This window comes from Salmo trutta, chromosome 13 (genome assembly GCF_901001165.1).
Source record: "Salmo trutta chromosome 13, fSalTru1.1, whole genome shotgun sequence".
NCBI classification, from domain to species: domain Eukaryota; kingdom Metazoa; phylum Chordata; class Actinopteri; order Salmoniformes; family Salmonidae; genus Salmo; species Salmo trutta.
Genome location: NC_042969.1, coordinates 52,533,146 through 52,545,465, shown reverse-complemented (window position 1 = coordinate 52,545,465; position 12,320 = coordinate 52,533,146). Strand labels below are relative to the sequence as shown.

Below are 12,320 nucleotides of genomic sequence, written 5' to 3'. Positions count from 1 at the left end.
TCCCTTCTGTCTTTGTGAGTGTCCAAATAAAATATAATTTTTGTATCATGTTCTCATTTTGTGCAGAGCCATTCTTGTTCAATCTCCATTATAAACATTTAATCCTACTATTTTCCCCTCTTAGAAAGCGTACATAATTATAAAACGAGTTTTCGTATGTTATTGTCACTTTTTCTCAGATGAGTAATAATATCACTTTATTGCATAACAGTGATGGTATGAAGTGCAGTGTGCCTCTAAGTGAAACAAGTCAGTGAGACAGTGATTTCCAACAGAGTTTTATTTTGAACCAAACAGGTAAAAATATATTAAGATAGAAACAGGGATTCATATCCCATAGAATGTAAACAATACACTTAAATTATATAGAAACCAACAAAACCGAAAGTATCATTTTTGCTTTGAAAAACAAAATAAATAAGTTTTAATTTAATAAATGCAAAGTCTTGTTTGTTTTCCATCACAGTTAAGGCTAAAAGTAAAGACAATCACAGTCCTTTCTTGCTGCAAATGAGCTGCAAAAAACACTCTTGGCTCACAAAAGACAAGTTCCTTGTAAGATGAAATACACATAGTAATTCATGCCACTTTGTCTAATAACAGTTAGTGTGCAAGAGACCAACATGTTGACATAACGCATATTACTCATACATTGTCACTGTGGCAACATTGCTTGCCTATGTTATAAGCTCATGTAACCCCACAAATCATGTTTACAATATGATATAAACAGTCACATGTGTATGAGAATCATGTCTCGCTGAGTAAGCAAAACTGGATGAATGTATCAGGAACTTGAATGTTGAAACGGTGAACCCAAACTAAATGCTGAAATGCACTTGTTGGGTAAGAACATATGACTTATTATGACTGGTGAGGGCAATACGTGTATTTACTGATTGAACAAGATAACTTGTAACACAAGTATTGCTTTCACTGGCATAAGGAGATGCTGGTGGACATGGTCCTGGCAGAGTCTACACTCAAGCAATTCAAAGTTCTAAAGCTACGTGATAGCTCAAACAAAGCGAAGAGTAAAGCATGTTCTTCTGCATCATATACAAATGTATAACACAATCGTAAACAAACTCTGCAAAACATACAAAATAAATAAATCTCCAAAAAGCCCTATGGTTAGACTACTTGATAATACTGTCAATTAGTTGCCTTTACTAAAGGCTACATTTTGTTTACAGTAGGCCTAGCTACATTTTGGGATACGTTTCAACATTTACTCTGCCTACAAGACAAGGTACTATGTTCAGCTTTGGTTACACACTAAAAGGGCAAGGCTATAAGAAGAACCATTGAAGTTGTAAAACGCACACGTGTAGACAATAGTTGTGTCCTTATACCGAGCCCAAAATGATCATTACCTGCATGCTTTTAAAAAATTTTTTTTTAAATGGGTACAGAAATTCCTCAACAGAACTCTCAACAAAGACATCACGGATACTGTAAAGCAAGTTGAGCCACCCATAGTAGCTAAAACGGGTATACAACAGTATACATGGACGTTATGATATATTGTTTTAAATATGTCGGCTATAGCTTTAAAACATTGGGCAGAACTACTGCTAGGATGAGACAGTAATATACGGTTAAAGGTCAGTCATCTGAGACAGAGAGGCGGCTAAAGATGGGGAGACGTCTGCCCTCAAGTCCAGGGGACTCACAACCACTCAGGCTACTGGAGCTGGTATAGCCTTCCTGGTCGGAGAGAGAGTCAGGTGAAGCACACCGCTGCATGGCAGGCAGTCCGGTGAATGAGAAGGCATTGCGGTGAGAGTTCTGTGCGGCTGACTTTTGCGCACAGACAGTTTGGCACTTAGAGTCAGTGATAGTATAAAAGTGAGGGTTGTTATTAATCTGGTCGTTTCCGCAGTCAGACGAGAACGGATAGTTGTACTTCAGTGTAGCAGGTTCTGGAAACAATGGGGACAGCAGTTCTGGACTACCTGTGGAGGGCGGGGATGATACCGAGGAAGCCCTAGAGAACAGCATGGGCTCTGGAACGGGATGGAATCCGGTCAGTGCTTGGGGAGAGGAGAAACCAGCGAAACTGATGCTGTGACGCAGCAGCTGTGGGCGTTCTCTTATCTTTAGTCGCTGAGGTGGCGTTCCTCCATCGGGCCCGAGCTGCTCGTCCGCGTTATGGATGAAGTGGCATCGCGCGCCATAGGGGCAAAAGCCAATGGTGTGGAACGTGCGGCATGGCTCGGTTTTGTACTTTGGGTGCCTGCTCAAGCCACGCTGCTCATCCATGCCGTGGGCAAACTGACACTTGGCTCCGTATTTGCAGGTGCCACTCTCCTCGTAAGTGCGGCACATTTCGGTTTTGTACCGGGTGGAGATGGGAGGGGAGGGGGCGAGGGACTTTGGAGATGACAGGGAGCAGGTGCTGATACTTAGGCCGGGTGGGGGCATCAGAGGAGGGGTGGTGGGGAGCTGCTGCTCGCTGGACCCGAAGCTGCCAACATGGCCCTCTATCATGCTGATCGAACGGTCTACACGGAATGGGATGTTGTTGAGAGAGGAGCGGGGCAACTGTTGCTGATGTTTCAGGCTCCACTGCTGGTTAGCAGTGTTAGTAAGAGCCCAGCAGGCTGGCTCGCCGATTGGGTCCACAATGCCGCTGTTGAACTTTGAGTTGGGCAGGGTGACCGGGCATAGTGAGTGTCTGCGCTGAAATCCCACGATGCGCTGCATCTGCGTGGTGGCTGGTGCGCCATCTGGCATGTTCAGACCACGGAAATTCTATCACACAAGAGAGGAATGAAGTCACATTCCAAGACCGGGGATTCAAGCCATGTACAAGATAATAAAATGTAAATATATGCTGAACCAAATAAACTGTAAACTGCAAGCAAACACAATAGCCTGAAAGTTGACTATAATGCGCTTGGTTTGGCAAGGAATGAATGACAGATGGATACCGTTACGCACGTTAATGAGAAAGTTTGAAGCCTTTTCTTTTTAGGCAAAACTGATTAAAAAATGCACATATAAATCCAAGTTAAAATGATACAATTTAGTCATGGATTATTTACCATTTTAAATCCACAGTATAACTTTCAGACGTATCCTGTATAGCCTAATGTATTAATACACATATAAAACAAAAACTTGTTCTTACCTTGCAGAACTCATCCTCCAGTTCCAAAAACGGCGTTAGGAAGTCGGATGGCATTGTGCTTTATGCCTCAGTCAGGTTATCCCACTTCACAGTAGAGTGTGTTCTGTGTTGGTGCAGGAAGACGCTCTAATCAAGCGCTTCTGAAGTTTCTCAGCCATCTGTTGGAATCCCAATAAATAGTTGAGGAGGCCTAGCTCCACCCACATTTTGGTGACAAGGCGTGCCTTGCGTGGAGGGGACTCCTCTTGAGTTGTAGTAGTAGGCTTCTCTCCCCCCCATTCACTGTGATATTCTAATGCGGAAACATGAAACAAACATGTTGTAGTTGAACATATACGTCTCCTATAGCCTATAACTCATAGTTTAAACCTAATTCCAAAAAGCCACAGATTTGTACTAGCGGTCTGTTAGTGGGGTTAGTTATGTTGGTATAAATAAATTGATATATGCTATTCATAAATTCATTATATGCCACTCTGATGTGGCTGTAAGTCATGGGAAAGTGAAGCATCAATATAATTATTTGTTTGTTTTTATTGGATGTGACTGCTGCAGCATGCAATGGTGAGCACATTTTCATCTCTTTCACCCATTGAACTGTGGGTCATTATGGTCTAATATAATATGGGGATGTATTTTGTGTCTTGCTTGGCATGTCAAAGGCCCAGATTTGAATATGAAACCATGTCTGCAGGAGAGAGGAAATCTACAATGCCTTCACCCATGATGTTATTTCAGGCATTCAGTTGTAAATGGTTGCCATAACACAAGCACAAACCACAGCAAGTGCCCCACCCTTAACCCAAAGGCCCTGCTGTCAAACTGTATTGTTTGAGTATATTGGGGAGGGGTGGGGTGGGGTGAGGGAGAGGAAGCAGTTGAACTGTTGGGATTTTTGGAGGTAAAGTGATGGGAGTATTGTTTTGAATGTTTACAGGAAAATAGAGGGCAGATGACACACACACATTCACCTGTCTGGCAGACAACAAACAGGTGGTTGTATGAAATGCAATACGCTCCCTAACTATCCAAACCCTGGTGACTGACTACAGGCTTATGTCCTCTTTTTGTAAACCTTATGCACAGAACAGAACACATTCTACCAGAGACCTTGGAGAAAAGTCCAACTAGACAGGGTTTATTATGTTCACAGTAGGTGGGAGAGCATACTCAAACGTTTAAAAGATAGTGAAGGCAAATCCAAGGGCAAATTCTTACAAAGGATGGGAAAAGCTTACAAACTCCAACACTTTGAACAGCAACTTAATTAATTTGGTGTTTAGGTCACTACAGATGTACGACCTTAATTTGATCACCCTTTTACAGGAGAACTTTCCTGCAATGCAGGAATCCCATTTACAAATTGTTGTGTCTTTGAGGTTTAAAAGGACATTTTGAAATTTCAGACTTGATGTTTCCTTTCGAAAAAATGTATCAAACCCTGCAAAAATGTCCATTAATTCGAATCCACATAATAATCCACATTTCCTGTTGCTGCAGGATTATTTTCCTGCTCTAGAAAACTGCCTCAAATGAAGATCCTACATTTGTTTGTCTCCTGATCTGTCATTGTATGAACGTAGGCCTCGTTCTGACTGTCTCTCTCCCTCCCTCCCTACCTGACATTTGATGATGCGGACTGAAAACAACCCTAAAACCTACATCATTATGCATAGTGCCTGAGTAAAAACTTCTAAAACACTCTGTAAACATTTACGTAGAACCTTTCAGTCAACAGAAAGCACTGTCCCTTTAAACCACTATGACGCCTTATCGTCAACAGTAGAGTCAACACTTCATACCATTCTGTAAGAACGGAGATAGGGCCCAGCAAAAAGTCTGCTATCCCATGATGACACTTGTCGTTTTGAAGTAGATAAGGAGGAGGGTTGTTTAATTAGGGCATGAAAAGACAAGCAACTGAAACCAGGGTTGCTGTTTGTCGAGTCACCGTGTCAGTAAACCAGATTAAAGTCTATCTACACAATGAACAACAGTGTCAATTGTCTTTAGCGACAACAGTGAGAAAAAACTCACTATACTGCCAGGTAGATACTGCTATACTGTCATGAGGGAGTCTGATTCATAGACCTATAAGCTCATTTTAAATGCTATTTTATAGCTTTATCTCAGGTTGGTATCTGTCTATTAGACATTATGCACTCTACCACTCTCCTGACACAGTTGATTTTATCTCGTGTTGTTTTTGTGAGGCTGTGGAAGTGGAGGGAAAGATGGAGGGGCATCTATAGCCTCCCAGACAGAGAGAAAAGAGACAAGGATGGCCCAACTCTGAAAAGTGACAATTATCAAGGCACAATCAATGTCCTCCTGGAGGACTGGTATGGTTCCCCCAATTATGCTTGAGCGATGGTGCTCACTGGGCAACAATGGGATTATGCAGATGGGATTATGCAGACCTTCTCCCTCTGATTGGCCCTGCTGTATGTGAGCCAAACCAGCAGGCCTCTGTTACAGATTCCTGTGCATGGATCTATAGTGGTGGATGGAGGGAAAGGGCCTTGTTAACGATTAGACAATCAGGTCACAATGGCAGAGCCATCACAGAAGAGGGGGTGCAATAGCTGTTAAAGTAAGCATCACACAAATGTCTCACATTTGCCTTTGACCCTCAATGGGTACGTCTCAGCTTCTTTATTGTGTCTGACTCCTAGGACCTTTTTTGTCTTAGTAAAGCAGCCCACTGACGCGTCTCCAAGATGCTATAAAATGGACATACTCTAATGCAAAGCCGCAGCAACATTTTGCCAGTAAAATGTTGTGTTTTCTCCAGTAATTATTTATGACATTTATGACCACGGTGAGTGTTTCATGAGAATTACAGTGTGGGCACGGTTAAATAACTGTGATGCTCAGTGGTTGCCCTACAGCGTTTGTGGTCAGTTGCTGTAACTGTTTGGTCTCAGCCCTTATCTGCCCATAATCATGACTGGTAGATGTATTGTTTTTCTTGCAGGAAGGAATGACTTAGAAACGGATTCCGTTGTGTGGTGGCTGTTACATAACCCACTGCCTGGCTATCAGGGCTGGGAGAGGTAAATGGTAGCAGTGAGGTTTTGGACCTGAACAGGACCCACTCCCCACAGGAGATGAAAACAAGTGGGCAAAGCCTGATGGGCAGTTTATATGCGGGCAATACGGTTAACTGATTCTGTGAATTGGTTTTCAAATTTTAGCAGTGGTGGGCGACAGAGAACGGTCACATTGCAAAAGAGAATCTGTTGAAACTATAAATAAAATGTTGGGAGACACATCTTGGCATGTGTTGTCTTGACATGCTACTTCTCATTACACATAATATAATCTTGATGTTTTGACATGATTCTGTAAATTTAGAACATGTTGAAATAACATCATTGTATATGATGATAATGAAGAAATGGTTAAAAAGTAATTATATGATTATTCCAAGCCATAATTTCACTAGCATTACTAACTAGCTTTCTTGTTGTTACATAGGGAAGCCTTTTGCTGCTTGTGTCTGAGATTCCATCCACAGTGTAATTTATTAGTTATGCACAAACTATCTAGCTGCCCTTCTCCTTCCTTCTCCCTCTCCTCCTTTTTCTTCCCCCCTTTCACTGGAGCTTCCAGTCCCCCCCTTGACAGCCCCAGGGTCTCTGTTGGAGCTCCAAACCCCGCCCCCACAGCCTTCGCCTTCCCAAACGACCCGGGCCTGCCCTCATTGAGCGGCCATCACTAGAGGACCTTTGTTGTGGCACATGTATCTGCAGGATGGGGGCTCTTTCCTGTGTGTAAAGTCCTCAGAGATGTGTCCCTGTCTGTGTTGTTCTGGGGGACAGGATAACGTGAGGTTCCCACAGACATCCGCTCAGGGACAAACAAGCCCCTCATTTAACACAGGGGCACAGTTTCACAGCAAACAGTCGTACACTCACACACAGGTGAAGGATTAGCTCATACAAACAACAATGTCAACAGAGCGGCAACATTGTAAAACACCCTGACATTGTTGGAGGTTCCCTATTTAACATGTGTCAGGGATGTCCAGAACACATAGACAGACAGGAACTTCCCTGGCATTGACTTCCCTGTCTGGGTCCCTATTCTCTTCTGTGTGCATACACACATGTGTTTGGTTTCTGGATGCACTAGGGTTGGTATGATACATGGTACATTTGAAAGGGAAACCAATGGCAACATTGAGATTAGGTCAGAGGGAGCATCAGGTGGTACGTTAAATCTCTTGTTAGTGTACGAATAAGAACTTAACTCCTTTAATCAGAGAGACAACCCCTGTCTACTGCATGTATGGAAGTTACATTTTAAGTTTAGACAATATGGACTAGTATATGTCGCAACATGTTGACTTTGAGAAGACCCAAACAAACCAGTGATAAACTTTGAGAGTTTGGGGAGTATTTCTGCAACACAAGTTATGTTACTCCCTCTACTGGTATTGATAATCACTTATCAATATCATCCTATGTTCGCCAAGCATCCCTTTAGATGGAAGCCTCCATTAAATGCTTGGATGTAGTAAGTGTATGAGACTCAGAATGGCAAGTCCACCCTAGGAAAACAATATGGAGATATTGGTAAGGGAGTAGGGGTTTGCATGACACCACGCATTTGCACATTTTTAGGCAATAGATGGGCCACACTGACGATTTAGCTTAGCAAACCCTTCCTGAGCATTCTGTACCTGGCCTTTCTCATGGATTGTGTGTCAATTAGGGCATTTCCATATTCAGGTGGACTTGAATGGATGTGAATGGCTCTGTTTGCATAGGTAGTGCCTATTGTTGTCACCCAGTGTTGTATGGTGGTCCCAGTAGGGATCACAGAAGGCTATCTCACTCTATGCACTGTATGTAAGCATGGGCCTATGTGGGATTTAACGGCAATGCATAGAAGGTAAATTGTGAAATAATTAGTGTTATCCCTACACTGCAAAACAAACTCTCCTACAAATATTTGCTGGCAGTCAATAGGCTAGAATTTTTGACAGACCCTTATTGGTAAGGGAAGTCCCTCCCCTCCAAATATGTAAATGTACTAGTACATTGCAGTCATTATTGTAACTTAAAGTATAAAACAGTTACTAAACATGCAAATATTTTATTTTGAGGTTTCAGATGGGGGTCCTCCTCATATCAGTGTTTTAGTGGTGTGTTAAAAATGACAAAGGCACTGAACTTTGATGATCAGCAAATGGGGTGACAATCATGTGCCAATGGTGTGCGTGAACCCTTGCACCGAGCCATCATACACCTGTTTGTAAGTCCTGTGCTTTGTGGTATGTTGTCAATTTGAAATGTTATGTAATAATATTAATATTATTGAATATTATGTTATATCATGTTTTACTGATGTGCATAAATGAGGTCTGTCTATCCCTTTTAGTACATTATTATATATATTTTTTTACACATTAACATTTAGAACTGGATCAAAAGATTTATTCAACTGTCCACTCAATCATAGAACCCTGTCACACTTTTCACACCACAAACATTCAGCAGGATGACGTTTATTGTCATGAGTCTTGTCCTGGAGGCAGAACTGAGTGATTTTCCCTTCGATAGGCAAGCTGCAAAGCTGCAAAGGCTGCTGTATATTATAAAAATTCATGAAAGCGAACATTTGTTATTTGGTCTTAACTTATGGTTAGGGTTAGACGTTATGGTTAGCAGTGTGGTTAAGGTTAGGTTTGTGGCTGTGCCAGCTAGTGACCACTCTGCAGAGCTGCATCCAAAACAAGATTCATGACAAAAAACTCACCTGCTAACATACAGTAAGTACACTGACCTTCGATGATGTGAAGCCGTTACAAAGCTCCTCTGGCTTTTGCTACACAACACTACCCTTCTTCCATCTCGCTCTCCATTTTCTCTCCTAATCTCCAGACCTTCTTTCACAGTTCCCCAGATTCTTTACTTCCAGCCCCCCTTCATCCACTCCACTTCCTAAAGTGTTTTCCAACCCCCCCCATCAGGAATAATGACAGCCCCTCCCATAACAGTAGCCCTAGCTTCCTCTATTTCCAGTAAAAGCGTGACAAGGCGTTGTGGAATGTGTTTGGACAAGAGCCGAGGAGCTGGCTGCACACACACACACACACACACACACACACACACACACACACACACACACACACACACACACACACACACACACACACACACACACACACACACACACACCCTACATACTGCTTTCACAGAAGTGTATAGACACCAAAGTGCCACCCCCTCATCCTCTCTCGTCTCTTTCCCGCCAAACCCTTTCCCGTTTCCAGGAAACATTTCCAGCCTGGCTGGACTCAGTTTGTGGGGTCTCCCTGCCGTATTCTGCAAACTGCTGCTTGCTGTGACACAACACTGCTGACCATGGAGGACCGAGATGACTCTGGTTGGTTTACAATGTGCTTGTTGTGGTGGTGGAATTGCAGATTTGATTTAATAAAAACAAACATTTTAAATAAGCAATTGCTTTCCCACATATCTGTCTGCATTATTGAGACAAACTGTTCACTATGCAGGCATTTTTGGCGGACAAATCTGTAACATCAAAGTTAGCAATGGAAACACACGCTCCGTAAACAGCAACACAAGGGAAACACAAGACATCAGCCACAATATCGGCAAAATTGTCTTTTAATCATGCCCCTAAACCAGCAAATGTCCATCTGCACAGGGACCCTGGCTCAAACCTCCAAGCAGTTGCTTTCCACAACTGGTGTACTTCAGTTAAGGCACTCTGTGCTCGCGCCATTATTGATGACTGGTGCTGTCTGGAGCGTGCACACAGAGTCTGGGTTCCCTGGGTGTGAGAATCAGTGAGGTGTTGTTTGGTGCTAAAGGAGACCAGTCTCGTTCTCCTGAGCAGCTGTTGCTGTTATTCTAATGGGGGCCTGTCTGTCTGTCTGTGCCAGTCTGTTCTTTCATCGCCCTCAGCTGTTGATAGCACGTTCCCTTTCCTGTTAAGGCCCCAAAGTGACAGGCCAAGTTTGTCAGATGGCCATGTGATGTGCTTTCGGGAGTTGGACACTGTGACTTCAGAGTCAAATTGCAGACAGCCCACATGGTGCAAATCAGAGATTTCAGTTTGCTGTTTAACACCACTGAGGATTTTGTTATGATGTTGATAAAGGTTACTTGATCTCTCAGTATTCTATTTGGCTGTTATACATTCACAAACAGATGCAAGAGTAATCCAGCATCATTTGGGTCTGACTATTTGGGAAATAGCAATGACCGTAAGTCAAATAAATAACAGACAACAGAATAAGATACAACTTGCTAGCAGTGCAGTCCCCTGTGGTTTCGAAGTGACTGTATTGCAGCAGTGGCAGTTATGAATCTGCTAGTACTACCGGAGGAAACGCCTCATCTCAGGAAAAGTGCACATCTAAAATAGCAGTTGGGAGTGTTTAACGGTGTCCCCTAGAGCAGGGGCTCTTAAACTTTTTCAGCTCGATACCCAAAAGAGAAATTGACCGTCTCAGTGAGCCAAAATCATCCTCCGTTGACCCAAATTAAGAAGACATAGTGTGTGATTATAGATTTATTCTCATAACTCACGACCCACCTTTAACATGCCCAGGGCCCACTTTGGGTCCCGACCCATAGTTTAAGAAACCCTGCCCTAAAGAGATGCTGCTCTTTACCTTTGGATGATGTCTGTGCTCTGATAAAGCCTATCTGTGTACACAGGCTACAGACCACGTATATGTTTAGTCAGTGTAACCGTAGGCAGTTAGTGTAAGAACACTAACAAGTCAATCATGGCTGTCAGAATGGTAGAGTAGTGAACATTCATCATATTCACCCTAAATTGCATTAATATACAGTGTATTGTTGCCTATGAGAATTCCCAACCCCCTTTCCTGTGTGCTAAGCATGAATCATGTATGTGGTTAGGCTGGTTAGGCTAATCCAGCATTTTTGTCATGCTAATCTTTCATGCCTCTCCTTCTCCAAACAGCACCTTACTAGAAAGTGGGTTTAACAAATGTGAACAATGAAACCGAATAACACTGAATAACTGAATAATACTGAATTCCTTTAAATATTACATTTGGGAAGTTTAGAGAAAGCACAATCATAACTCATATACCAAATGGAACATTTGACTGTCTTGAAGACGTGTTTTATCTTCAAGTCGGTCAAGTCAGTCGAGGCCTGGGTGCATGAGAGAGGACATGGTTGAAAAGTTATACACTGAGGGGATTTAATTGTTATTCTATACGAAACTAATGAGAGTGCACCTGGACATACTACATTATGAAAGTTATTATTATTTTCTCTGGCTTCCGCCGAGGTGACTTCATATTTGGTTTAAAATATATCCTCCAATATGTATTTTCTTTGAAAGTCCCCGGCCGCCTGGCCCGCTGCTTGGTACTTGTTCCAAATGTTTGGAATGTCAACATTACATCCAAAGTAAAAAAATACTGGACAGAACGTGTGGGGTTAGTAAACGCGGGCTCTCGACATGTGCCAGACATTCTCAATAGCTATCCTTTTAAACACTGTGTATAACCCCTCTCCAGGTGGGGTTGGGAACATATTGGACTTTGGGCCTCTCTGTTTCTATCCTGGAGGCCTGCGTGTGCAGGCACCTCTAGCTGAGGCCAAGGTCAACATATTCCCTCATAGCCTTCACTGGTCCTGCCTCCTAGGGCTCTGAAGGGGGCCGTACAGTGAAAAGTCAACACAGGCCTTTTACTGTTAATGTTGTCATTACTGTCCCAAAGCGGAGGGGTAGGGGGGCACCTCGTAACTCAACACCAGTTGCAGAGCAGGGACTTTAAAGTAGGGTGGTGTGGATGGGAAGGGGGGGTTATTTAACCCTTTTAAATGAGCTCAGCATTTGAGATTAATAGGCTAGTAAAATGATGGAGCGCCTGGCTGTGGGATAGTATGTAAGTCCGAGTGGTTTGGGGGCATATAGGGGATGGTGGCCTGTACAGTCACACGTGCCTCCTGTCAGCAGGTCCCCAGCCGCAAGCACCTGGTGACATAATGGCTGGGTGGTAGACTGGGGGCTGGACCGGGTGGTGGTGCGGTCTAAGGGCTGGAGCTCTGGTCTGGTTGCTACGCTTCACCCCCATGGCTGCCCAGACACACACACAGACAGCAGACAAACATGGCTTTCTTACAGAAAACACAAGCACTTCTTTTTGTTTTTGTTTGTT

At 43.2% G+C, this 12,320-nt stretch overlaps 1 protein-coding gene across 2 annotated transcripts; it reads right to left on the bottom strand.

Annotated features, from left to right (window-relative positions):
- Positions 1–265: 265 nt before the first annotated feature.
- On the bottom strand, positions 266–9,024 carry LOC115205985 (mRNA decay activator protein ZFP36L2). Of its 2 annotated transcripts, none has more exons than XM_029772461.1 (3): positions 8,903–9,024; positions 3,137–3,428; positions 266–2,757 (listed from the first exon to the last, which is right to left on the bottom strand). In XM_029772461.1, the coding sequence occupies exons 2-3, from the start codon at positions 3,188–3,190 to the stop codon at positions 1,609–1,611; spliced, it is 1,203 nt and encodes a 400-aa protein (XP_029628321.1). In that variant the 5' UTR covers positions 3,191–3,428; positions 8,903–9,024; the 3' UTR covers positions 266–1,608. The 2 variants fall into 2 exon arrangements, with proteins under 2 accessions (XP_029628321.1, XP_029628320.1); XM_029772460.1 differs by having other exon boundaries at positions 8,930–9,024.
- Between the last annotated feature and the right edge of the window lie 3,296 nt (positions 9,025–12,320).

What these genes read in the sequence shown, in the direction of transcription:
- LOC115205985 (XM_029772461.1), bottom strand. Translation starts at nt 3,190, where the DNA reads ATGCCATCCGACTTCCTAACGCCGTTTTTGGAACTGGAGGATGAGTTC. An exon ending in TGGAGGATGAGTTCTGCAAG is followed by an intron (nt 2,758 to 3,136) that starts GTAAGAACAAGT and finishes CTTGTGTGATAG; the next exon opens with AATTTCCGTGGTCTGAACAT.